This window comes from Lissotriton helveticus, chromosome 10, assembly GCF_964261635.1.
Source record: "Lissotriton helveticus chromosome 10, aLisHel1.1, whole genome shotgun sequence".
NCBI lineage: Eukaryota > Metazoa > Chordata > Amphibia > Caudata > Salamandridae > Lissotriton > Lissotriton helveticus.
This window is the reverse complement of record NC_136071.1, coordinates 34,468,409-34,493,266: the sequence shown is the minus strand read 5'-3', so window position 1 is coordinate 34,493,266 and position 24,858 is coordinate 34,468,409. Positions and strand designations below refer to the sequence as shown.

The following is a 24,858-nucleotide window of genomic DNA, read 5'->3' as shown; positions in this document are numbered from 1 at the left end:
AGAGAAAGGTTTGGTCGCACTACTAATTCACAAAATATGGTACGCTGCCCCCTGCTTCATATACCCAGGGCAGTGCCCGACTAAGAGGGCCCACTTGGTATCCCTATCCAGTTCCCAGAGCTGGTTCTGTACCATGTAGTATCATGGACTGCTCTAGACCTACGTGCGCACACTACGTTACCATGATATTGAGGCCAAATAAAAGTCAAGGTACCAATTTTACATGCCCGTTTACCATGCTGGGGACATTTCCATCCTATCACTCCTATAAGGAAGAGATCAGTCACACCCAGCTACTCTTCCTAGCACCATAAGGGGCGTCTATTCTACCTGGTGATCTGGATTTCGATCAACCTTCTGCTAATTGTAGATGCAGGAGTTCTCCATCATGATCTTCCAGAGTATCTTCCCATTCTAATGATGACACACTCTCTTCAGGTGTACCTACATCTTTAACAAGTTCTACTTTGTAGAACTCACAATTAGACAATATCCCCGTATTCTATGATCTGTTAATTTTAGAAACGCGTCAACCCTCCATTTCTATTATTATGGAGACTCTACGAAAGAGTTTTCCCAGACATTTGCTCCTTCTTGTACCAGGACTAACGTAGATCATGGAAGAAATATTTTGAACACTGGCCATGACCCACTTGGTGAGAAAGTACAAACCCCTCAAAGAAGATCCTGGTTTTCAGCTTTTGAAACTAAATCCGACTGATATTGTTACTGCATATTATGGGACACCTATCTTTGCTCCAGAGGTTTCATCAAATGTGATACTGTTGTAAAGACTGTTCTGGAATTCCTAATGGCCTGTGCACGTTATGCTACCAGGAGGACTCTTCTCTTGAGAGTGACAGCAAGAACAATAGTGGTCTAGACTCCAAACCTATGGGCCTTGTCTTCGGAACTGATTACCTTATGTTGCTGTGGACCTGGATACAAGCTAATATCTGTGACCTTGTGGGGCAAGTAGAGAATTTGCACCGTCCATCTATTGTTATGGAAAATAAATCCCGGTCTGTCTTCTATTCATTCGTTCAGTGGTGCGCCTGATGTATAGAGTCTGCAGCGGATATCCGACTCGCAATCTTTATTGTAGGCATTGTTTTTAAATAAGTACCATTTTGGAGCTTGTAAAGCATAGACACCACTAAAGATCTCTTCAACCTTGTTGGTAACTACAACAAAATAACCTGAATTACTCAAAGGAGCAATTGTTTTTTAAATTATTTTACTCCCAAAATAATGATTAAAAATGAAGAGTTGTTTACAATGAAAGTGCATGTGGGGGGGTAGTTGAAGATCAGGACGAACTCTAGATCATACCTTCTGAATGTGAGGTGCTTTAAGGAAAAAATATTAAAAACAGGGTGCATCTCGTGTGTGGTGTACGAAAAAAAGGGGTGCTGAAGTTCAATGCTTTTTGAATATTAAAAGGATTCTTGAAACAAATGCTCTGGTGAAGTGGTAGCTAAAGTAAAAAGAGGAGTGCAATATGCCGTTAACCTTTCTGCACCTTCGAAAGCCAGTGGAGCAGATGCTGTGGAGAATCTCATTATGTAGCATTCGTTTACGCAAAATGTAACCTCCCCGGGACCATTACAGCAGGTGCATCATGGAAGCACAAAGTATGGGAAATTCTATGTAAAAGCCAGAGGTACTAGGATCTAGACTTGTAGAGGTTTCATTTGGTCATTAGGAGAAAGCGGTCTATCCATCGCAAAGCAGAGGTTCCTAACCACTGTGACTAGTGTCGGGGCAGAGACGAAACTTTTTGTGGCCACATTGAAGGTTGACTAACTAATGAAGGTATTTTCTGGAAGGAAAACCTAGTAAACCTTGCTTTTCAGGAAAAAAATAGTTACTACTGGGTGCTATTGACTAAAATGAATTGATCACAAAATATCTTCGGTGAAAAGAATGGGCAGATGTTTTCTATCAGTGGCTCTACAATAAGACGACCTTACCAACCGCTGTGAATTTTGGTGAAATCATCACATCCACATTTTATGTTTTGGCATCGTAGATAGTTTGAGGGGCACCCATCAAGCAATTAGAGTGGTTCTTGTTTTCAGTTCCTTCGTTTGCTTTACTATTCAAACTTTGTGGCCTGACATGCGTTTCTTTTTGGTAATGGTAATTGTGTTGGCCTATATCTGTCACTTACATAATTCTCAGTAAAACACGTAGGGCATCATTTTAATGGAGGTGTAGTACTGCCATGTTTGGTGAAAGTGGAACTGCCATGTTTGGTGAAAGTGGAACCTAAAGCCTTGGCACCACGTTTATTTATTGAAGCAAACTGTGCTTCTGTGTAGTCCAGATGCAGACACATCTCCATTTTACTTTTGAAGCAGATCACAAGGCTTGTGGAAATACCAGACCCAGCCGTAGCTTTTTTTTTTTTTTAGGTATCCCAGCTACCGCCATAAAAGCAGTTTAACTTTTAAAATACTCACTTAAAATGTTTTCATCTCACGCTTTTTCAGATTGGTTGAGCTTTGAAGGCCAAGTCTCTGCAGCTACATATCCACTTTTCTCCCAACTCGAATTAAATAAACTCATCGACCAAGACTAACAAGTTACTTACCTTTGGTAAGGGTGGATACTCTACCTAACGGATTCCACAACTTTTGAATTTTCTGAGGTGCTAGACTTGATCAGGAACGTTAACTAGCAATTGCTTCTGTGCGCTAATAGGTAGCACCATTTTGCTCCTCAGCAGCCTCAAACCTACTCTAGATTGGATGGCAGGGAGTCATTCATTGGGGCTACCCCTGCACACTAACTCCAGTTTTCTTTTGAAACTCTTCAGTGCCCTCAGATGAGGATTGACTGTAACAGATTGCATAAGAAATGACAGTATACAAAATCTAACTTGGGACCTTATAAGAACACAAGATGTCTACTCCATGGAATCGGTGTGAGGGAGGGCAGTCAGAGTATGCAGTTGCATGGAACATCCACCAGAAAGAGCTGTATCAAAAGTAAGTAACTTGTTCTTCTGATGGATACTTCTAAGCACAGAGTTCTTGCCTTTTGAATAGATACCAATACAATACTTTCCAAAAGTTGGAGGGTATGAACAATGTGGACTTACACCAGTAAGCCCCAGTGGACGAAATAGCCCTCTCCGAGTACTGGATTGTTGAGTCAGAGATGCCTGTTGAAGGTTCACAGCCACCCATGTTGCAGCCTTGCAGATGTCCAACACCGGTGATGAGCATAGCATGCTTTTATGCACTAGACAATCCACCTAGACGAGGCTCTCTTCTGAACCGCCTTTCACTTCTTAGCAAAGGCGATACATAGATGGTTAGCCACCCAGTGATCCTAGGTATGCATGATGTTATGTTATGTTAAAATCACTTCTACCGCGCACGGTCACCGGGTCGGTTTCATGGCGCTCATGGGCAAACGCAGAAAGGGGCAGGCAGCGAGGTTACTCGTAAGCTAACTGGAAGAGATGTGTTTTGAGTAATTTACGGAAGCAGGTGTAATTAGGACACAGTCGGATAGTGGTCGGGAGAGAGTTCCAAAGTGTGGGGGCAAGAAAAGAGAAGCAGGAACCTCCGTGCTTTTTGCGTTTAAACCTGGGGACAGTGAGGAGGTTGTGTGTAGAAGACCGGAGATTTCTTGAGGGAATGTGGCGCTTGAGACTAAGGGAAGTGAAAGCTGGGGCAAGAGCGAGGAGTGCCTTGAATACCGTGCAACCCAGTTTAAAAATGCATCGAGAGGCTACTGGGAGCCAGTGCAGTCTCCTCAGCAAGGGCGAAACATGGTGGTGCTTAGGCTGTTGAAAGATCAGTCTTGCAGCCTGATTTTGTACCAGCTGGAGCCGATGAAGATGGTAGGCAGGAATCCCAGCATACAGGGAGTTGGCATAGTCAATACGGGAAGTGACAACATGATGTAAGAGCTAAAAGCTGTTTTGATGTCCAATAGATACAGCCTCTCCTCTTAAGAGGGGTTTAGTGGACGAAAAAAGGCTGGGAGAGGGATAGAATGTCTCCTCTGTGTAACCACCTTCGGCTGAAAGGAAGAACACATTTGACGTACCAATTTGTCAGGGAAGAAGGTAGTATACAAGTGTTCAATGTACAGTACCTGTAGCTCACTGACCTGCAGAAGTAGTTTCTCAAAAAGAGGAACCAGGAGCTTTTTCCTCAGGTCCTGCACATGTGCTCCCAATTGGGATCTGCAAAAAATGAAGGAATGTGCAGTTCCTAAAGTGTAGGTGAATGAGGGAGTGATCGGGTCTTTTATGGATTGCCCTCACGCACCCCGAGGGATGTCATGCTTCATCATAGGGCGTTTTGCTCCTCGTCGGGCCGGCGCTGCAATGCCTGACGGACACCCGCGAAGGGGCTGTTTGCCTGAGATCTTTTTATGAAGCCGTTGGGTGTGTGGGGTTATGTGGGCAAGGAAGTGAATGAGTGGTGCAGAATGAAATAGGTCTGGCACTGTCCTACATAATGAGTTTTTTTCTGAGGGTGTACCTGCCTGACTAAAATTGAGTGATCCCTGTCTGGGAGTAATGATCCTACAGGGTCTGTCTAGTGAGGGTGGTCAACATGTTTTTTGCCTTACAGCCCCTGGCGGGTCTAACGGCAATTCGTCAGGACCCGTGTACTAAAAAGTGAGAGAGAGGGGGTACTCTTGACTCTTACACTACTGCAGCGCTGGTGCAGTGCAACATTGTATAACTAGCGGTGCTGTCTGGAGTCATTTTGAAACCCAGATATCAAAGGAATAGTGTCGATGGGATCAAAATGACCGAGCACTTCGTTGCAACTAGCGGTCGTCCTACCCCTGCTCTGAGCCCCATAGAAGTAGTTGCAAGAAGATACACAGTTTTAATGGTTAGCAATCTCAGTGAGGAACTTTGCATAGGATCAAGGGGCATGCACATCAAGAACATAAAGACCAAGTTAAGTTCCCATTGGAGCCTCATAAAGGGCACGGAAGGGAATATTTATGTGAGCCCTTTTACGAAACTCCTCACAAGTGGTGTCTTGAATGACAAACGTTGACCGGGCAAATGTTGAAAAACCCAAAGAGACTGCAACTAATCTATAACCGTGCCCGCAGCATCGCCTTGCAGAGCCAGCAACAAAACAAACATCAGACAGCTTGGCCTGAAGAGGGTCAACCTAATGATCCCTGCACCAACTCACAAATTTACCCAACGACCCGAATAAAATGAATTAGGTGGACAAGCTCCGAGCCTCAAGGATAACATCCAGAGCTTCTGCAGGCAGATCAGGCCCGTTCAGTTGGTGCTGCTCAATCATCATGCATGTAGGTGTATGTTGAGATTCTGGTGCAGGACCCTGTCCTGTTTCTGAGACAGGAGGCCCATCCCATGAGATAGAAAGACTGGAGGGCAGATGCTCAGGCTCAGCAAGTACGAGTACCACACTTTGCTGTCCCAGTCTGGGGCTATTAGGATGACTTGAGCTCGGTCCCTCCTGACTTTCTTCAGAATTCTGGGTGGAAGTGGCAGAGGTGGGAAGGCATACATGAGGCTGGAGTTCCACTGAAGGTGGAATGCCTCTCTCGGAACCACTAGGAGTAAAACTTCAGTGCCCAGTAATCACAACACTGTGTTCTTGGTGACAAGAAATGATCTACCTTTGGCCTGCCCCACCATGCGATGTCTGGACCCTTTATGGATGCAGATTCCATTCGTGATCCATCAGATTTTTCCTTTTCTTTTTTCTTTCAATCCCTTTAATTGAATTTTCTTCAAGGTCAATCATTGCAACATTATACTTAACATTATAGTAAATATTCCTGTCAATAGTCTCATCATTGGTAGCAGGCTCAGTCTGCAAGTTTTCAGTCAGTTGACTTGCTTTATTCTCTATAATGGGCAGCTGACGATCCAGCACGTTTCCTGTCCTGAAGACTAACACTGTAAAAGAGGCATTCTCCTTTGTGGAGGAGATGGTGGTGGTCCAATTTTGTCTCGGGAGAACTTTCCAGGCCACATGCATTCTGTAAATCTAAAAATAGGCCAGCATCATTGTAATAAACAGGCAAGAAATTGCCATCTGTCCCCCCACCCCCTCCCTCCCCCCTCCTCCTCATCCCTCCTCCTCATCGTCCTTATCATGTGGAACATTGGGTTTTGTCTTGGTTATTCTGTAGCAGGACATGTGCCTGGTGCTAAAATGAGTTGTTCAGGGCACATCCTGTCCTGTTTCTTGTGCTCGCTGACTACAGTTTCCCATCTCGATCCCCGATGATCTTCAGGTGCATTTGTTGCAGGACTTTGAGATGTGCTTAGATCTTAGACATCAAAGGCAGACGTCCTGATGGTCGGTAACTGACGTAAGCTTCCTGTAGTCCTGGCACATTTTGAAGTCGGTCATCTTTGGAGTAGACATTTCATCAGCTTACTTTCTGAATAAAACCGATTCGGAGAAACGCCGACAAACATTTTGGGAGAAAAGCTCAAGATCTGCTTTGAAGGGTACGGATAATAAAGGGACTGACCTCGGTGCACAGAGTATTGCCTATATAGGTCTCTGCCATCACTGCTGGAGGCAGTGTGAGGGAGACAGAGTCCGATGATCCCACATATTGGCACTCTGGAGCAGTTGATAAAATAAAAATCAATATGCAGCCTGGTAACGGGGAACTCAAAAGGTAATATATCTGTGGCTAGAAGTGTGTGTGTGTGTATGTATATATATATATATATATATATATATATATATATATATATATATATATATATATATATATATATATATATGATCCACAGGTTGCTTACAGTTCCACTAAAGTAATGTAGTAAAACGACCGCCATATTGAACTGGTGAAAAGTGACCATAGTATCTCATACTCGGACAGTGCCTGAGAACAAGGAATTAATGCAGCGCAAGTTACTGCAACAAAATAAACATTTGAGGACAAGTGCCCTCATTAGACTTTAAAAATGTTCAAATGAAAAATACAAGTAAGTATTACTAATGTATCTCGTAGTAGGACAGTACCTACAAAACAAATTCATATTACCATGCAAACTATTGTCATGCAACATTTTAAAGATTTTAAAGAAGAATGAGGACTAGTGCCCTTCCAACTGAAACAGCTATTCAGTCGTGGATGTGAATATAAGCCAGATTCACTAGGTACATTGGTTACGGCGGTCTGGAACAATAATCAAAACATGGACTCGTCAATTGACATGTCTAGCCATGTACCAGAAAAGTCTTGCAAACAAAACGAATATGTATACATCGGACAGCAGGGAGAGTGCAAAGAAATCAAAAAAGTGAAAATTCTACTTTCATTCTTGTGGTAGTGTCATTCATCCAAAGTTCCATATGATAGAGGACCGTGACAATAAATGTGACAGGATTGAACACAGGAATTCTCCATCATATCCTGAAAAATACACATAAAACATACAGTTAAAATCAAATAAAATCAATGTAAACCTGCAAAGGAAAACATGAATGATTATATCTTTTTAACTTATTCATTTTACACAGCTTGTTCTGAAGCTAACATTAATATTGTTCATAGAACTAAGGGATCCTAGGAAAAGGGGGGGGGGGGTGTATTTTTCATTTGAACATTTTTAAAGTCTAATGAGGGCACTTGTCCTCAAATGTTTATTTTGTTGCAGTAACTTGCGCTGCATTAATTCCTTGTTCTCAGGCACTGTCCGAGTATGAGATACTATGGTCACTTTTCACCAGTTCAATATGGCGGTCGTTTTACTACATTACTTTAGTGGAACTGTTTGTATGTCCGTTGTCTGTGTTTACATGATCGAAATGTATAACTCATTGTCACCACCAGGGGGTTTTCACGTGTGATCAAGACAAATCAGTTGTCGAAACGCGTAGCGTGTTGCTGGATAAATAAATCCGCTTTTCTGCAATTTCCTGAGTGCGTCCTTTATGCTTTGTAAGCAACCTGTGGATCTAATTGGATTTTCGGCTTGTGGTTCGCCGAACTTGGACGCCACCTGACTCTGGAGCGACGATCCCGGTAGAACCCTTTTGTGCATATATATATATATATATATATATATATATATATATATATATATATATATATATATATATATATATATATATATATTCTGCTCAATTCTCCACGTACCAAAGAATTACCCGCACTCACGGAAATTACAATTTTCCAGGGTTGCTTTTATTTCTTCAAACAGACAAAGGCAGACGCCCTCGCGTTTCGGCACACAGCCTTTTTCGATGTCGGTAGCCACCGGACATCGACATGGTTTTAAACATATTCACTTCATTAAAGGAAGGACTACTGGTCGACTGAGAATAATCAGCGCCATCTTAGAGTGGTGTTCAAACATTTTTAGTGTGATCACTCTTTATTAACCTGTTATGCTGTAAAATAACACTGTAAAAACCACTCGATTATACAAGTATGCTAAAGTGTGAGATGTAAATTTATCATTATCCTCTCACAAGTACATTTTCTTATATACTGCTATTTCTGCATACTTGTTAATCAAACAAAACAAAAATTATATATATATATTGCGAACACCGGAATCACCCAATCCTCGGGATTAACCACAATTGAGAGCACTCAGAGCCAGTATATCGTGGGTTAGCCAAGTGATTTATTAAAGTTAATTCTCTGCAAATAAGGTTAGCTTACAAACGCGTTTCGGCGTTACCGCCTTCGTCAGTGTAAGCAGGCGTTGGCTTTTCAACATTATTTAAACACCAACATAGTGACCATCTGTCACGTGTTGCCAATCAACAACATAAAAGAAGGCACATATTATTTTCAATGTGATTACACGGCGGCCATCTTATAATGGTAAAAACGAAATGTAAATCAATATTCACAATGCATTACATACAGGTATATAGTGTTAATGCTTGGGTTAAGTGAAAGTTATATTCACACTATTTACAAATTTAATCAAAAGAATTACCCAGTACTTTATAATGTACATTCTCATACACTCTTGTCTTATTGCGCCTCGAGTGCCCTCAAAACTAGTAACTCATAATACTCCATACATGAGTTCTCTCAAGAAAGGTTCACAATTGAAATTCTATATGTGCAACCTATACTGCTATCACGCCCTGAATGGGCTAGACGTTATTCCAATAATTCATTCACACGATATATTCAAAGTAAAGGGAAAAAGGGCAAACATTTCTGAATATATATGCATATTTCTTGATCCAGGTTCCTAAGAAAACAACACACAGTGAGGTGGGATAATCATATATGTGTCCACATCTCTTCCTCATTATTCATCCCACCCGGGTTCTTAGTCTGTAGCTGGATGATGAATCTCGATTCCAGAGTTCTCAACTTTTTCACCCAGTTGCCCCCTCTCTCAGTTCTGACTAACTGATCCAGTATGAAGTATGTCAGTAAATTGCTGTTACTGTTGTGTTTTTGCTCGAAGTGGCGTGCTACAGGGTAATTAGGGTCTTTTGTAGTGATCGCCCTCATGTGCTCAAGGACCCTCAATTTAGTAGCTTTAATTGTGCTCCCTATATATTTGTGTCCGCAAGGACACATCAAGCAGTACACTGTATAGTCAGAATTGCAGTTAAGCAGTTTCGTGATCTTATTTTTTGTTTTCTTGCCTGGAATTGAGTATTCCTTGACTTTTTGTGAATTCCTACAGGCCTTGCACTTCATGCAAGGATAGAAGCCAGAAGCAGTGATTTTCCTCTTTTTCTTCTTGTCATAGTGGCTATTCACCAGAAAGTCTTTAAAGGAATTTCCCTTCCTATAAGTAACAAGGGGATAATCTGATATAGATTTCCCGATTACAGGGTCTGATTTCAAAATCCTCCAATTCTTCCGCAATATATTAAAGATTTCTGGAGATTTGTCTGAGTAGTCCGTGATTAGTCGGATCTTAGAATCTGTGGATTTGACCTTATCACTTAATAGGTCCTTCCTCCCCACTAACTCACTTCTCATTGCGGCTCTATCCAAGATCCCTTTCCCATAGCCTCTCTGTGAGAATCTCTCCCTCGACTGCTCCTTTGCTGTATGGAACTCCTGTGCAGTTGAGCAATTGCGTTTTAGACGCAAGAACTCCCCAAGGGGAATATTATTGATGACGCTGCGTGGATGATAGCTACGTGAGTGTAGTATGGTATTCCCCGCGGTGGGTTTCCTGTAAACCGCTGTCTCAATAGAACCATTCTCCACATAGACCCGAAGGTCCAAGTAGAAAACCTCACTCTTACTAATATTGCTGTTGAATTTTAAATTCAAACTATTGTTGTTCAATTCCGCAATATATTCCTCAGCTTCAGACTGTGGACCACGCCAACCAAGAAAAGATCATCGATGTAGCGGGTCCACAAAATGATGCTATTCATCCATTTTTCATTTTCCCCCGCCCAGGCCACGTGCTTCTCCCACCACCCCACGAATAGTTTCGCGTAGCTGGGGGCGAAGCACGTGCCCATCGCGGTCCCCTGGAGTTGCAAATACAATTTGCCTGCAAACAAAAAAATTTTGTTTCGTTAACAGAAGTCTGTAAATTCTAACAGCATGGTGTTATGGCTTCGAAATTTAATCGGTCTATTATCCAGAAAACTCCTCATTGCCAGCAGGCCATCTTCGTGCTTAATGGAAGTATACAGGCTGGCAATGTCCAATGTTATCAAGACCATGTCCTCTTCCCATTTGACATCCTGTATGATCCTTAAAAAGTCTTTCGTATCTTTAAGATACGAGCTGAAATCTTTCACAAATGGGGCAACAAAAAAAAAAAATATATATATATATTGGAAAACAGATACTAAAGAACACATTCAAATGGATGCTGAACCACATGCCACATCTCCCAATAATACATTGCACCAGCTCAATCCATATACTCTATCTTGGTTTTGAGCTACATAAGTTTCAATTTACAAACTGGTCAGAGTATGAACCTAATTCTGTCTCCATCACCTTAATACCCACCTATGATATGAACTATAACCGGTTTACCCCTTCATGAAAGTATTTAGTAATAGATGCCTGAAGAAAGGTAGAATGGCCCACACCCAATGGAAGCCAATGGAAGCCAATGGAAGCCAGTGAAAGGCAGTGAATACAAAGGTTAATTCGATCCAACCGCTGCATCAAATTGTCTCCCAATTTCCCCATAACCTGACCTGGCAAATGTGATAGACGTGGTGCTGCTATGAAACAAACGGTGTCGCCGTGAAGTCTTGAAGTCTTCCTGAAAACCCTTGACTGGTCCATAAGTTCTCCAGGACAGCTTTGTGAATTGGCAAAGGCTGTTTGTCTGCTCCCACTCGTAGGAATGATCGCGGTTTGATAACAGATTGATAACTATTTTGTGAACTGTTGCCCTATGTCTTTCCCTGGAGTTCACGCTTTTCTGCAGAGAATTTGGGGAGCTATTTCAGGCTATGAGTCACATTTTCTGCAAACAATGCTGAAGTGGAATCATCCATGAAGTGACCCTAAAAATTGGAAATAATGCTTATCCTTCATGTTCAGTGATATTGTTTCTTGTTTTATGTATTTCATTGACTGAAGTTGTCCTCTTTGTTAATTTCTGGAACATCTTAAATACCCAGGATGGCCGTCCAGTCATGTGGTCTCCGCAGTCTAAGATATAAAGTTATGATCTTAATGGCCTCATTTCTTCTTCCCTCTCAGCGACTCCATGTCTTCCTGTTTGAAGCCGTCCTTGTAATCACAAGGCCAGTGACGCAAAGTGAACAGCTGTACTACCAGGTCTACCGCCAACCCATCCCAATGAGAGACCTCCTCCTGGAGGACCTGCCTGATGGAGAGGTGCGGCTGGGCGGCTCCATCCGTGGCGCCTTCACCAACAACAATGAGCGTGGTAAGGGCATATCTTGATGGCTCTCCTTTCCCTCCCTGCCTGTCACCTAGAAGGGTTCCTGGGATCAGCTTGTTTATCCTTACAGAAGTCCTCATTTACTGAATTGGGAAAGGATGTCATTTGGCACAAGCATATTAAGTCTCTGTTAGAGGATTGCATGATACAGATTTGTGGGGTTTCCCTTTAACCAGCCCATAACCAAGCAACAGGTAGTATCTTACCGTAAAACATTACAATTAACAGGTAGACCATGGACTTCACAAAGCAAAATAAAGCTCACTGAATGGCTTACAAATGTCTGACCTGCAGGGGTTTGAATTCTGAAAGGAAAAGATCTGCTTAAAGCTCTCACAGCCAGATATGTTTTTGTAACTGAAATAATAAATAAACTACATTTTTTCTATTACTTTAATTCTTGGCACACACATCATACCTCCATCCACAATCAACATGGAAAGGGGAAATGCATGCCACGCAGCGCAAGCTTTGTAAATGCAACCCAAGTGAATCCCTATAATATATATTTATGGTGCATTTTATGTATGGAAGCGAATTCAGAAGGAACGCAAAAGGAATTCAGTGAGGCCAAGACCATCAACCTTTAGCAAAGGCAGTAGGACTGGTTGTTTATTAGCAAAAGTACTGGTAATTGATGGACGAGTATGTGTAAGATATGGATAGACAAACGCTTGCTTACCGGGATTATTACAGTGGTGAATGTGGATCACTGTGGGTGGATGAGTGGCTGTACATAGTTTGATGAATGAGTGAGGAGCTTCATTTGGGATGCAGAATAGTGTCATGCTACCAACATTCCTGCGGCCTATCATGCACTCGCTTAGTTTAACAATACATCCGGCCATGCACTTGCTCATCCATTCGTTGATGTGCCTGTTGACTCTTCACGTTCACCCACTCAGCTATCTTTGATGTTTTTTTAAGCCTGATGGCAAACTAGGTCTTTAATTCTGGATTTTTTATATGTATGTTGCATTTTATTGTTATGGATGGAGAATGTTGTGTGATTTGTTTGGGGACACAAACATATACCTCACACCCGCACTGTGTAAAAAGGCACAGTTGTAGACCTAGAAAGCAAAGCCATGGACAAACATGCTTGCAGGCATGCAGGTATTTGCAGGCAGGTGGATGGTGGATTGTTGTTATAATGGCTGAGTGAGTGTTTACATGAATGGATAGATGGTTCTAAAGGAATGGACATAGGAGCATGGCAAGATGGACTCGCTAGCGCTATACAAAACTTTTAAAATAAATAAATACTGGGGTGGATGATAAATGCCAAGGAGAAGGTAGATCAGGCGAATTAATGAATGGAGAGGTGGTGAATGCACAGGTTTGGGGTTGGAAGGATGGGAGGGCAAACAGATGAACACACAGGTTACTAAGTTAAGAGGATGCATGGATGGGTAAGTGCAGGTGCATAGATGCTGTTCCATAGCTTGATGGATGAATGGTCTGAAAACTGTGATGGGATACTGATTCACAGTTTATAGCAATTCTGGATTTTTGGGTTACATGCTTTCAAAGTTAAAAGCAAAATGACACTTCCCATATTTCACTGGGCTGTTTGCTATAAAGCCAGGTCTAGCTAAGTGTGCCTGATATGCCTTGCGACCATATTACAGGCTCTGTCTTCCTCAAACTGACTTGCCCTTTCAGCATTCTTCCAGGCTCTCTACCTCTCCTACCCCTATTCAGCTGGACTGTGCTAAACGTGGTTATACGTGCGTTCTCAAGAGGACTATGTGCATATCCTATCCTGACCAGATCACTGATGTCTTAAAATAGAAATAATGAGATCTGATCATTAAATATAGGTAGTGTGAAAAAGAGCACCTCCTTTGACAGCATACAGTATGAACGTAGAAGAAAAGAATTTCATGAAAGTAAAAGGAAGACTCTCTGTAAGCCCAGGAGAAGAGCTGGTAGAGTTTGTAGTGATTAATTGATATATTGTTACATGACTGTAGAAAACACTTGTACTTTAGGACGTTTGACATATAAATATGAACATGGGTAAGTACAGTAATATTTAACCAACTATGACTCTAATTTTAAGTAGAGGTTTTGGAATGCAGGACAAAGCATGGGGGAAGCTACACTACTGCTTACTGTTGCTCCAGAACACTTCCAAAGAGCAGAATCACCACCAGTCCCCTTACCCAGAGTTACCTGTTGGACCTAGCTAATGCACTCTGTAGTCGTCGGTAGCCCCTTTTTACACATCTAGAGGAAGCTGGCTCTTTATAGAGTTGAACAAAACGAGGTACACAGTCTAAATAGGCCATGCAGTCCTTATTAGTTTACAGAGGCAAAAATGATGAAGCTAACTGCTCTCTTTTGTGGTAGTGTGGACGAGCACTTTAGGCTTATCCGAGGGTAGTGTTGAATATTTGTTGTACTCACCCAGGCAATAAATGAGACACACACTCAAAAATTAATCCGAGACCAATTTAGAAAAATAAGTTGTATTTTTATGTCAATTTTGATACAAAGAACTTCTTTATCAAGCAAGTACTTTTTTAAATATTGATTTTTACAGGTAAGTAAAATGTTCACTTAAATGTGTCTTTATACGCAGCAATGCTTTCCTATGAGGGAAAAAAGCATATGTTGCATACAGTTAATTACTGTCTGTTTCTGGGGTTCTCTTTCTGGACATAGTCATAGGGGGTACAAGGACCAAAGTACCACCAGCAGTTACTCGTTACCTACCCTGTGGGGGTCCAGGTTCAGAGGTGCAGGTCGGGTTGGTAGCTTTGCACCCTATGCCGATGGAAAGAAGGGGGGGGCTACCTTAAAACAGGCTGCAGAGGGTGACTTTGGAACACGTTGGGGAGAGGATGTAGCCTTACGGCTAGAGTGATCGACCTCTAAGCTGGTAAACCAGGTTAGAGTCTCGGCAATGATGCTCAACATCCTGTGATTCTAGGCAAACCGCTTAATCTCCACGTGCCTAACAAAAATGAACGTGTTCATCTGTAAAGAAACAAAGAAAAAGTCGGAGAGCTCTGAATTGGGGGTTGGGGGGCTCTCCGGTCACACGAGTCCTGGGAGCAAGGGGGCACAGCCGGTTCATTGGTACCCAGACTGGGGCACTCGGGTGCAGAGTAGATAGGTCGGCTGTGCATCAAAGGCTCGTCTCGCCGGTTGAGTGGGCAAAATCAGGACAACTGGGCCACTGTGGAAGAGGGTCTCTGTGGTGCTGACGTCTCTTGATGGCTGCTCGGTCTCGGTGCTGTTAGAGTCCCAACTGCTCTGGTACTTCTAGACCTATCCGTGGCGTTTGACACTGTTGATCATCGCCAACTACTAACGCGGATTAGTGATCTAGGGATCCAGGGCATGGCTCTGGCCTGGTTGACCTCATTTCTCAGGGATCGGTCCCAGCGAGTACAATTAGCAGATCTGGTGTCCCAGCCAGCTACGTTGGTATGTGGAGTACCCCAGGGTTCAGCCTTATCCCCCCTGCTTTTCAATGCCTATCTGCAGCATTTAATTGCTGCATTCAATCAGTTGGATTGCAGGGTTTATAATTATGCCGACGACACCCAAATCTTGATCCAGATCGACCATTCACCTAGGGCTTACCTGAGAATGCAAGACATTCTCAAGTTTATCATCAACTGGATGTCGGCAAACTCGCTAAAAATCAACCCTGAAAAAACGGAGGTTTTAGCGGTCACTACAACCTCAAACCCTTGGAATGACCTGTTCTGGCCCTCAGAACGGGGGGGCCTTCCCCCAATTGGCCATGGCTGTAAAAAGCCTTGGTATTAAGATTGATGCCTTGCTATCCATGACACAGCAAGTATCGGCAGTGGTTGGAACCACTGTGGGCTTAATGCGTCAGCTCCGGAAACTGTCTCCACTTCTGTCTTTCAGCACCCTTAGATTGGCAGTTTCCGCTTTGATCTTATCACGTCTCGATTATGGGAATGCCCTATATCTTGGTCTGCCCAAAAATCTTTTGGCCAGTCTTCAGGTGGTACTGAATGACGCGGCGAGATTAATCTTTAAAAATCCCAGACATACACAGGTCACGCCCTTATTGCAGAACTTAAACTGGCTCCCGATCCTACAGAGAACCAAATTCAAAAGTCTCTGTATTGTGCATAAGGCTGTTCATGGCTTAGCCCCTTTTTACATCAAGGGCCATTTGACTAATTACTGCCCGAGTAGGGTCCTCCGGTCGGCTGATGCCTGCTATCTGGGCTGCCCCCGGTACAATCGCTCGTCCTTGGGTGAGCGAGCCTTTTCGACCATTGCTCCTCAGGCATGGAACAGTCTCCCCACTGAACTTCATAAGGAAACTAATCTCCTCCGCTTTAGGAAGAGTTTGAAAACTGTACTGTTCTTAGAGGCATGGGAATCGCTTTGAACAGCTCGCTTCGTTCTCAACTAGTCTGACGTCCGCCTACAGCGCTTAGAGACCTCTAGGTGATAACCCGCTCTATAAATCCACAGTAACATAACATAACTGCACTTAAACAGGCCTTGGTTGTTGCAAGGAGTCCAGTACCCTGGGTATTGGTGCTGTGCGGCTCCGCTCTGTCCTGGTGTCCTGTCCCTCTATGGGGGAACAGATCTGACCTTCAGGAGCAGAGCTACCTCTTCCTGGGGGGAACTGCTGCGTTGGGCTTGCCAGGGAGCGGCAACATGGTAAAGCGGACTCTGCTTCTTCGGTGCCTGCGGACTGCAGGGGAGAGTAGGTATTCTACTCCAAGAGTAATTGCTGGCAATTTGCAAAGGCCTGGCAGTCTACCCGGGTTCTTGGTAGTCACTCAGCTGTAGGACCAGTCACTCTGTCACGATTGTCAATACGGGTGTAGGCACTCTCGGTTTGGTGCCAAAAGTCCACATCGGATTTCAGTTCTTGGTATCTCGCATCTTTTCTTTGTCCTCTATGTCTGGATCTGTCGAATCTAAGTTCCTGCCATCAGGGGTACCCCTAAATATTCAATTTACGGTCGTTAAGGGGAGTGACGGGTAGTAGCCAATGGGCTACTTCCCTTTAGTGTGACTACACCCTCTGTATGACCACTTCCTGCGGGAAGTGGGCATAACCCTGACCCAGTAAGCCTAATGCCACACAAAAACAAAATGGTTGAATTCTCGTTATTGTGTTCACATCAGGTAGCTCATCTTAAGGGTGGTATTCCCTGATAAGGAATACGCCTCCTTATTAGCTCAGTTTGCCACCTGTCCTAGTGCCAAATGGTCCTCAGGGCAGGGGGTGGCATCTTCCAAATCTGGGGGGAGCCGGGCTGCACATCAAAGGAAGCAGAGGCCTTTGAAGCCTACTGGCTTGATATCCTGATTACTTAGCCATCCTGTTTGAAGGAGGTGATAAAACCTCTGGCCAGAGCAGACATTGTTTCTGTCCTCGTAGAGCGTGGGCTCTCACCTGTAGGGTGTGGGGTACGGTGGGAGGCAGAAACCGGTCCGTGATCTTTAGCATCAGTAAAGACATCATGTAGCCGAGGAACTCCTAATCATTAGTGCCCAGTACCCAAGATGGCGTGCGTGTTCACTGGAATTCCTAAGAATCGACATGAACATCACGGGGGCATATGTGCTCATGCAGCTATGCCCTCACGCACCCTGCCTTATGGCTATAATGCCTGCTGTAGGGGTGACTTATTGATATTACACGCAGTGTGTCTTCACTTTTCTCTGCACGATGTCATGTAGTCTGCAAAGGTAGTTTGCATGAGTGTGCTCAGGGATCTCTTAAGGTGGTGTAGTACATGCTGCAGCTTTTAGGGACCCTCTTTATCCTCCGTGCCCCAGGTACTGGGGGTACCATTTAGTGGGAACTTACAGGGGGTGCTAAAGGTGTGCCAATTGGGAGAATAATTGTACAGTTTTAGGTAAAGAGAGCTAGGACTGGGGAAATGGATAGCAGAACCCCAGTGTACATCTGTCAAAATTGCATCAAATGCCAGGCAAAAAGTGGGGGCGACCATGTCAAAAAGGGGCACTTTCCTACAACATCTAAGTTATTAAGCCTCTAGCACATGGTCCACAAAAACTCACCCAAAAGAACAAGTATATTTAAGTAGATCATTGGGCTAGATTTTGGCCATTGCAAGTGATAGAATACCCCGATTTGTAATATGCCTCAAAAATGTGTTTCAGTTACTCTTGTTTTATGCAAATTTTCGGTCGTTTTTAGCCAGGACAGATCAACTTCAGGTATAGGTGTGATCAGCCTTGTGTCATGTGTGATCATTGGTGGTCCTCATGGCTTTTTATCAAATAACACTTTGCATGTTTGACCTGACTGTCCATCATTAGGATGTCCCATTCAGGATTACAGGTCCCTGAATACAAAGTGCTTCTGGCTAAAAACCACTAATGATAAAGTGTCCCACATGACCTGGAGATTGACCAGCTGATTTCTACTTCTGAACTTTTCTCTCTCACCACTCTCTTGCCTTCTTGTCCTTGAGTCTCCTTCTAGTGATTGTACACCATTTTTGCCAAATGCCCCCCCCCCTTAACTTGTGCCCACCATACAGAATACACTGTCTCCTCGTGACACTACACAGTGAGCTTTCAATACTAAAATCGTATTAAATCCATTGTTGGAGGCTGCGGTGATTACTCAAAGCATCATTCCAGTGGTGACAAACACAGAGAGAGAACAGATTTTCTAACCACGTGAAGAAACCACTAGGCTGCGAACCCTCGATAATCAATTTCACTTGCAGTGTACCTGCATCATTAGAAAAGCCATTGACCACTTCTAACCTATCCAAATCACTTTACCAGAACTCTGGCCAATAAGAGGGCTAGGGACCCATATTCACCTCTGAGAGGCTCCAAGTACTGGATTTTGCACTGCACATCTGTGTGGAGGTAACTCTCATGAGAGTTGCTCCAGTTTCTTAAAAAATACTTGTTTTTGAAAGACTTCTTCTAAAATATAATTTTATATGCCAAAACCCTCACTATGCGCCAGCAGTTAATGAAAGAACATTGATAGATTCTCTTTTAAGTGATGTGACGTGTGAAAAGCAGAAGATATAGAGGCATGCCCACTGTATAACCTACCTGAATCCGGATCATGATGCAAGATATCATGAGGTTTGCTTTAAGTCTATCGAAAAATAATCTAGAAGATAGAGGCAGGCAATTGGCATGGGCCTTGGTAGAGGAGCATGGCAGATCAGTGCCTTCCAGTACTACACAGTTGAAAGATTTGAAGAGGCTATTGGAATATCAGCCGTTACCAAAAAAGATTTGTGAGAGAGCTTCTTCTGCAGATCATTGATCCTCTGAATCTGGTTTAAAGGTATAGACTTGCTGGTTTTCTGCAAAGGAGCGAGAGAAGCAGAAAATGTGAGAAAGGGACCGTGAAGAGCCTTCTTTCTCATCAAATGTTCTTAGAAATCAGCAAGCCCATGAATGCAGCGCTTTAAAACCAAGCATTCCTTGTTGGAATGTGAATTTCCTGTCAAAACGGCAGAGGTGTTACTGCAAGGGGAGATGATGAGCACTGTCAACTGTTTTATCAGTGAGGAAACCACATTCGTTCGAGGCATGTGGGCTGCTGTATTCATATCTATTGCATAGATTGCCGCCTAGTGTTGGGTCCAGATGATAGCACATTGTTGTCCTGGAAGAGTCTTCGAAGTATCACGAGATAGGTGGCTCCTCCCCTCGACTACAGTGCGCATGGGCATCGACTATATCCCCAGATTGTTTTTTTCCGCCATTGGGTTCGGATGCATATTTGATCACTCAAGTTCGGAATCACTACAAACTCTTTTGGGCCCGAAGGCCTTTCCTATATCGTTGGTATTGTCTTGCCATCGGTGCCCAGTTCTGTTCCTGCTCGGTTCCCGAGTTCGACATCCAGAGGAGTCGCGTGGCTCTTCAGTGCTCAAGGCCCGGTCGACGCTACAGGCCTTATTCGACGAACCATCATGGAGCGGAGCCCGTTCAAGAGGTGCCCCGTGTGCAACTCGAAGTATCCTCACATCGACGTCCACCCGGTGTGCAACAAGTGCCTGTCGCCGGATCACGATGAAGCCAACTGTATGGCTTGTTCTCGTTTCCGCTCCAAAAAGACAATTCGACTTCTGCGCGCCAGGAGGCCCAGCAGACGGCACCTGACCCAGTGAACATTTTCGATAACGAGGGAGAAGAGGCGGACGAGCAGGAAGATCAAGAGCCGATTTCCAATCCAGCGGAGAGATCGACTCCAACTACGACGCTGACGTAGAAATGCTCGATGCAGAAGAAATCGTCGACGAGGTAGGAGACGACGACGAGGCCTATGGGGCCATGGAAGATGGCTCAAGCGAAGAGCTATGCCCCGTTAACACAATATGTACGGCTCAGGTCGAGGGATCGCCACACGGCCTTACCCAAGATCTTCCACTGAGTTCCACAGTCTCGCCTCCGGGCCCGGCTACGGACACTTCTAAACAGCCACAACTGGTGAAATCGAAACCGAAAGTGAAAGCTTCGGTGTCTACAAAACCAAAAGAACTAGAGGCGCCGTCGAAACCGAAAGTGCATGTTGCCTTGGTCGGCTCCAAGTCTTCAGACCTATCGGTACAGACAAAGACAAAAAAGGTTATCGACCCCGTGAAGTCGCTCAAGGGTGTCGAGCCAAAGACTGGGACGCCAAAAGCACTTGTCAAGGTCGTCGACCCGAAGCCTTCGGCGCTGATGGCCGTCGACACAAACAAAGGACTCGGAGCTACACAAGTTGTCGATCCTGCGCGTCGGCCGGATAAGGCCAAAAGTACTGCAACCCTCGAGTCCGCACCTGGTGGTGGCTCGAAGGAAACTATCAAGTCGACGCAGCCGTCCGCCTCCTTCTCGAAGCAGGTGTCGGAATCGTTAAAACGCATTAAGGACAAAGCTTCCGCTGTCGATCCGAAGGATTCTTCAACGCCGAAGCCTGCCGCCAAACCTCAAAAGTCAACAGCGCCCATTCAGTTTACGCTGCCGCCAAAAGTCGCGCCGAAGGCATTCGCGCCGAAGGCGGTCGTCGAGGCGTCCGTGAAGGCGTCCACGGGGCCGAAGTCTGCACCTGCGGTTGTGGACACAAAGCATCGACAACCCCTGCTTGAGGAGCAGTCGGAACGATTCATCGACGCCGACACCGGTAAACTTTCTATTTACAAACGAAAGATTACTCCAGCACAGCCTATGAAGTCCTACACAATTCCTTTGAAGAAAAAGAAGGATTCCACGGATTCACCCGTTCTTGTGGAACACATAGCTCCACGTGGACAGGACACTGCTCCAATCTCGCCAACTTACTCAGAGGTGGAGGCTGGGGAAGGTGACTATGATGAGTACAACTACCCTGCCGACACTGATCCTGAGGATCAACATGACACATGGGCAGATGCTGCTGACCCAGGGGATCCACAAACTGCCCCAGACACTCAAGTGTATACTGTGAAAACATCGCCTACTGAGGACTCAGCGGCATTTAATGCGCTTATTGAAAGGGCAGCCAAAAATCATGATGTCCAGCTCCATGCTGACCCTGTTGAGGTGGATTTTTTGTTTGACACCTTTTCCTCCTCTGAGAAGACCGTAAAGACTCTGCCAATGCTAAAGGGTGTCTTAAAACATGCTGCAGACATTTTTAAAGAACCCACACGGGCCAGGGTTGTAAACCCCAGAATTGAGAAAAAGTACAAGCCTGGGGACCCTACATACATCAAGGGTCAGTTGCCGTTGGACTCTTTAGTTGTTTCCAATGCCCGGAAGAGGGCAAACTCACAAACTACTGGTGATGCTCCTCACCCTGACAAGGAATCTAAAGTGCTAGAAGCATCAGGGAAAAGGGTGGCGGCTCAAGCGGCCAATATCTGGCGCATTTCAAACACTCAGGCACTCTTAGCCAGATATGACAGGGCACATTACGATACACTTGCGACCCTGTTACAACACTTGCCAGATGAATATAAAGAGGCAGCAGAGATGCTCATACAAGAAGGGAAACTCCTCTCAAATGCTTCTATTAAGTGTGCACTGGACGCTGCAGACACCGCGGCCAGGGCCATTAACACCAGTGTGATGTTGTGGCTCAGAATCTCCGGGTTCAAGCCAGAGATACAAACCACATTCCTAAATCAGCCGGTAAACCCCGATCACTTATTTGGACCTGAGGTGGACACCACCTTGGGAAAAATCAAAAAGGACACTGAAACGGCAAAGTCTATGGGGGCTCTCCAGTCGCAGCAGTTCAGGGGTAGTTCTTTTCGTCGCTCAGGCAATAGAGGTGTTTCCAGAGGCCAGCTGTCCCAGCAAACACAGTACAATAAGAGTGGCGTGCAAACCACGTACAACAAACAAAGTAGAGGTGGCTATCGCGGAAACAGCGCCAAAGGCAGAGTTCGTGGAAACAACAGTTCCCGATCCTCCGCCGCCAACAAACAGTGACGCCTTGTCACTGCCCCCCGACCATACAACACCGGTCGGGGGGAGACTCCAGCAGTTCCTGCCAGTCTGGAAATCCATCACCACAGACAGGTGGGTCAGAAAGCTTATCAGTACGGTTATTGTCTGGAGTTAACATCCACTCCACCCAACATACCCCCAAAACACCGACCTATGTCCGCAGAGCATTTGCACTTGTTGCAGCAGGAAGTACTCGTCATGCTGCAAAAAGGGGCAATAGAGCTCGTGCCGGTGGAAGAAAGAGGCACAGGAGTGTACTCCCTGTACTTCTTGATCCCAAAAAAGGACGGTTCCCTCAGACCCATACTGGACCTCAGACCACTAAACCAGTACATTCTTTCAGAACACTTTCACATGCTAACACTGCAGCAGGTTCTTCCGTTGCTCAATCAGGGGGATTTCCTCGCAACATTAGATCTAAAGGATGCATATTTTCACATTCCGCTACATCCGTCACACAGAAAATACCTCAGATTCACCATTTAAAATCAGCATTACCAATTCAAAGTCCTCCCTTTCGAAGTGACTACAGCGCCCAGGGTGTTCACAAAGTGCCTGGCGACAGTGGCTGCACACCTCCGGAGACAAAACGTTCACGTCTACCCTTATCTGGACGACTGGCTTGTCCAAGCAAAGTCGGCCCGGCAGTGCGCCGCCAGCATGTCCCACACCATTCACCTTCTTCACAATCTGGGATTCTCACTAAATTACCCAAAATCACACCTTCAGCCCGCCCATGTACGGCAGTATCTGGGCGCAACAATAAACACTCTGGCAGCCACAGCACAGCCAAATTCAGTGAGGATCAACAGCATTCAATTGATGATACAGAAATTCAGACCACAACACTCGCTTCCAGCAAGAGTGTTCATGCAGTTGATAGGCATGATGGCCTCCTGCATCTTCATAGTCCCGCATGCGAGACTACATATGTGTCCACTCCAGGAGTGCTTAGCACGTCAGTGGACTCAGGCTCACGGACAGTTGGGAGACCTAGTGTTGGTAACCGGTCGTGCATACAACTCTCTGCATTGGTGGAATCCACACAACCTTTGCAAGGGACGACCGTTCCAGGAGCCTGTGCCACAAATCATCCTAACAACGGACGCATCTCTCCAGGGATGGGGAGCTCATGTACTCCACTACACAGTGCAGGGACTATGGACAACGCAGCAACAGAAGATGCACATCAACCTCCTAGAGCTGATGGCAATCTTCATGGCAATGAAGGCATTCAAAGGTACATCTGTGCAACAAGGTCGTGTTGATCCAGACAGACAACATGACGGCAATGTACTACATTCAGAAGCAGGGAGGTACACACTCTCCACAGTTGTCTCATCTGGCTCAGAGCATGTGGAAGTGGGCCATCCAAAGGAACATCTTCCTCATGGCGGAACACCTCCCAGGCAAGGACAATCGGATGGCGGATCTGCTCAGCAGGTACAGCCACCAAATGCACGAGTGGGAGCTACATCCATCAGTACTCCACCCGTACTTCCAGCAGTGGGGTCATCCAGAGATAGACCTGTTCGCCACCAGGGAAAACGACAAATGCCAAAGCTTTGCCGACAGGTTCCCGCACCCACAGTCGCAAGGCAATGCGATATGGATGAACTGGTCAGGCAAATTTGCGTACGCTTTTCCCCCAGCACCTCTAATACCGCTGGTGGCACGCAAGCTGAGGCAACACTCGATGACGCTCATCCTGGTTGCTCCAACGTGGGCACGCCAACCATGGTACACCACGTTTCTAGAACTTTCCGTGGTACCGCATCAAAGGCTGCACCTCACACCCAGACTTTTGACGCAGAGCCATAGCGACATTCAGCACCCAGATCCGCAACAGCTCAACCTGGCAATCTGGCTCCTGAGGTCTTAGAGTTTGGCTACCTCAACTTGCCTCCAGACTGCATGGATATCATACGAGAGGCAAGAAAGCCCACCACCAGAGCATGCTATGCAGCAAAATGGAAGCGGTTTGTCATTTATTGCGTAAGCCACAACATAGACCCGCTTAACGCGTCTACGAACAACATCATTTGTTATCTGTTCCATCTTTACAAATGCAATCTAGCATATGCTTCCATTCGGATACATTTATCCGCCATAACGGCTTACCTCCAAAACAGGCAGCATCTCTCACTTTTCAGAGTGCCTGCCATTAAAGCCTTTCTGGAAGGACTCAAACGAGTCATTCCTCCCAGGACCCCACCAGCTCCAGACCGGAACCTTAATGTGGTCCTCACCCGACTGATGGGTCCACCTTTTGAGCCTCTACATTCATGCGAGATTCAGTTCTTAACGTGGAAAGTGGCTTCCCTGATAGCGATCACGTCACTGCGACGTGTTAGTGAACTCCAGGCACTAACAATCCAGGAGCCATTCATACAAATTCACTCCAACCGGGTGGTGCTGCGCACTAACCCTAAATTTCTTCCAAAGGTGGTTTCACAGTTCCATATCAATCAGACTATTGAACTGCCTGTGTTCTTCCAAAATCCTGAGACGGTGGCGGAGAGAATGCTTCACACTCTTGACGTCAA

At 45.1% G+C, this 24,858-nt stretch overlaps 1 protein-coding gene across 4 annotated transcripts in view; it reads left to right on the top strand.

Moving 5' to 3' along the window:
- LOC144785825 (rho guanine nucleotide exchange factor 3-like) overlaps positions 1 to 24,858 on the top strand; it is a 326,449-nt gene that overhangs the window by 286,155 nt on the left and 15,436 nt on the right. For all 4 annotated transcript variants that reach the window (XM_078664669.1, XM_078664668.1, XM_078664671.1 and 1 more), the window contains one exon: positions 11,665 to 11,854. In XM_078664669.1, coding sequence (XP_078520795.1) covers positions 11,665 to 11,854 — 190 coding nt within the window. The remainder of the gene's footprint in view (positions 1 to 11,664; positions 11,855 to 24,858) is intronic.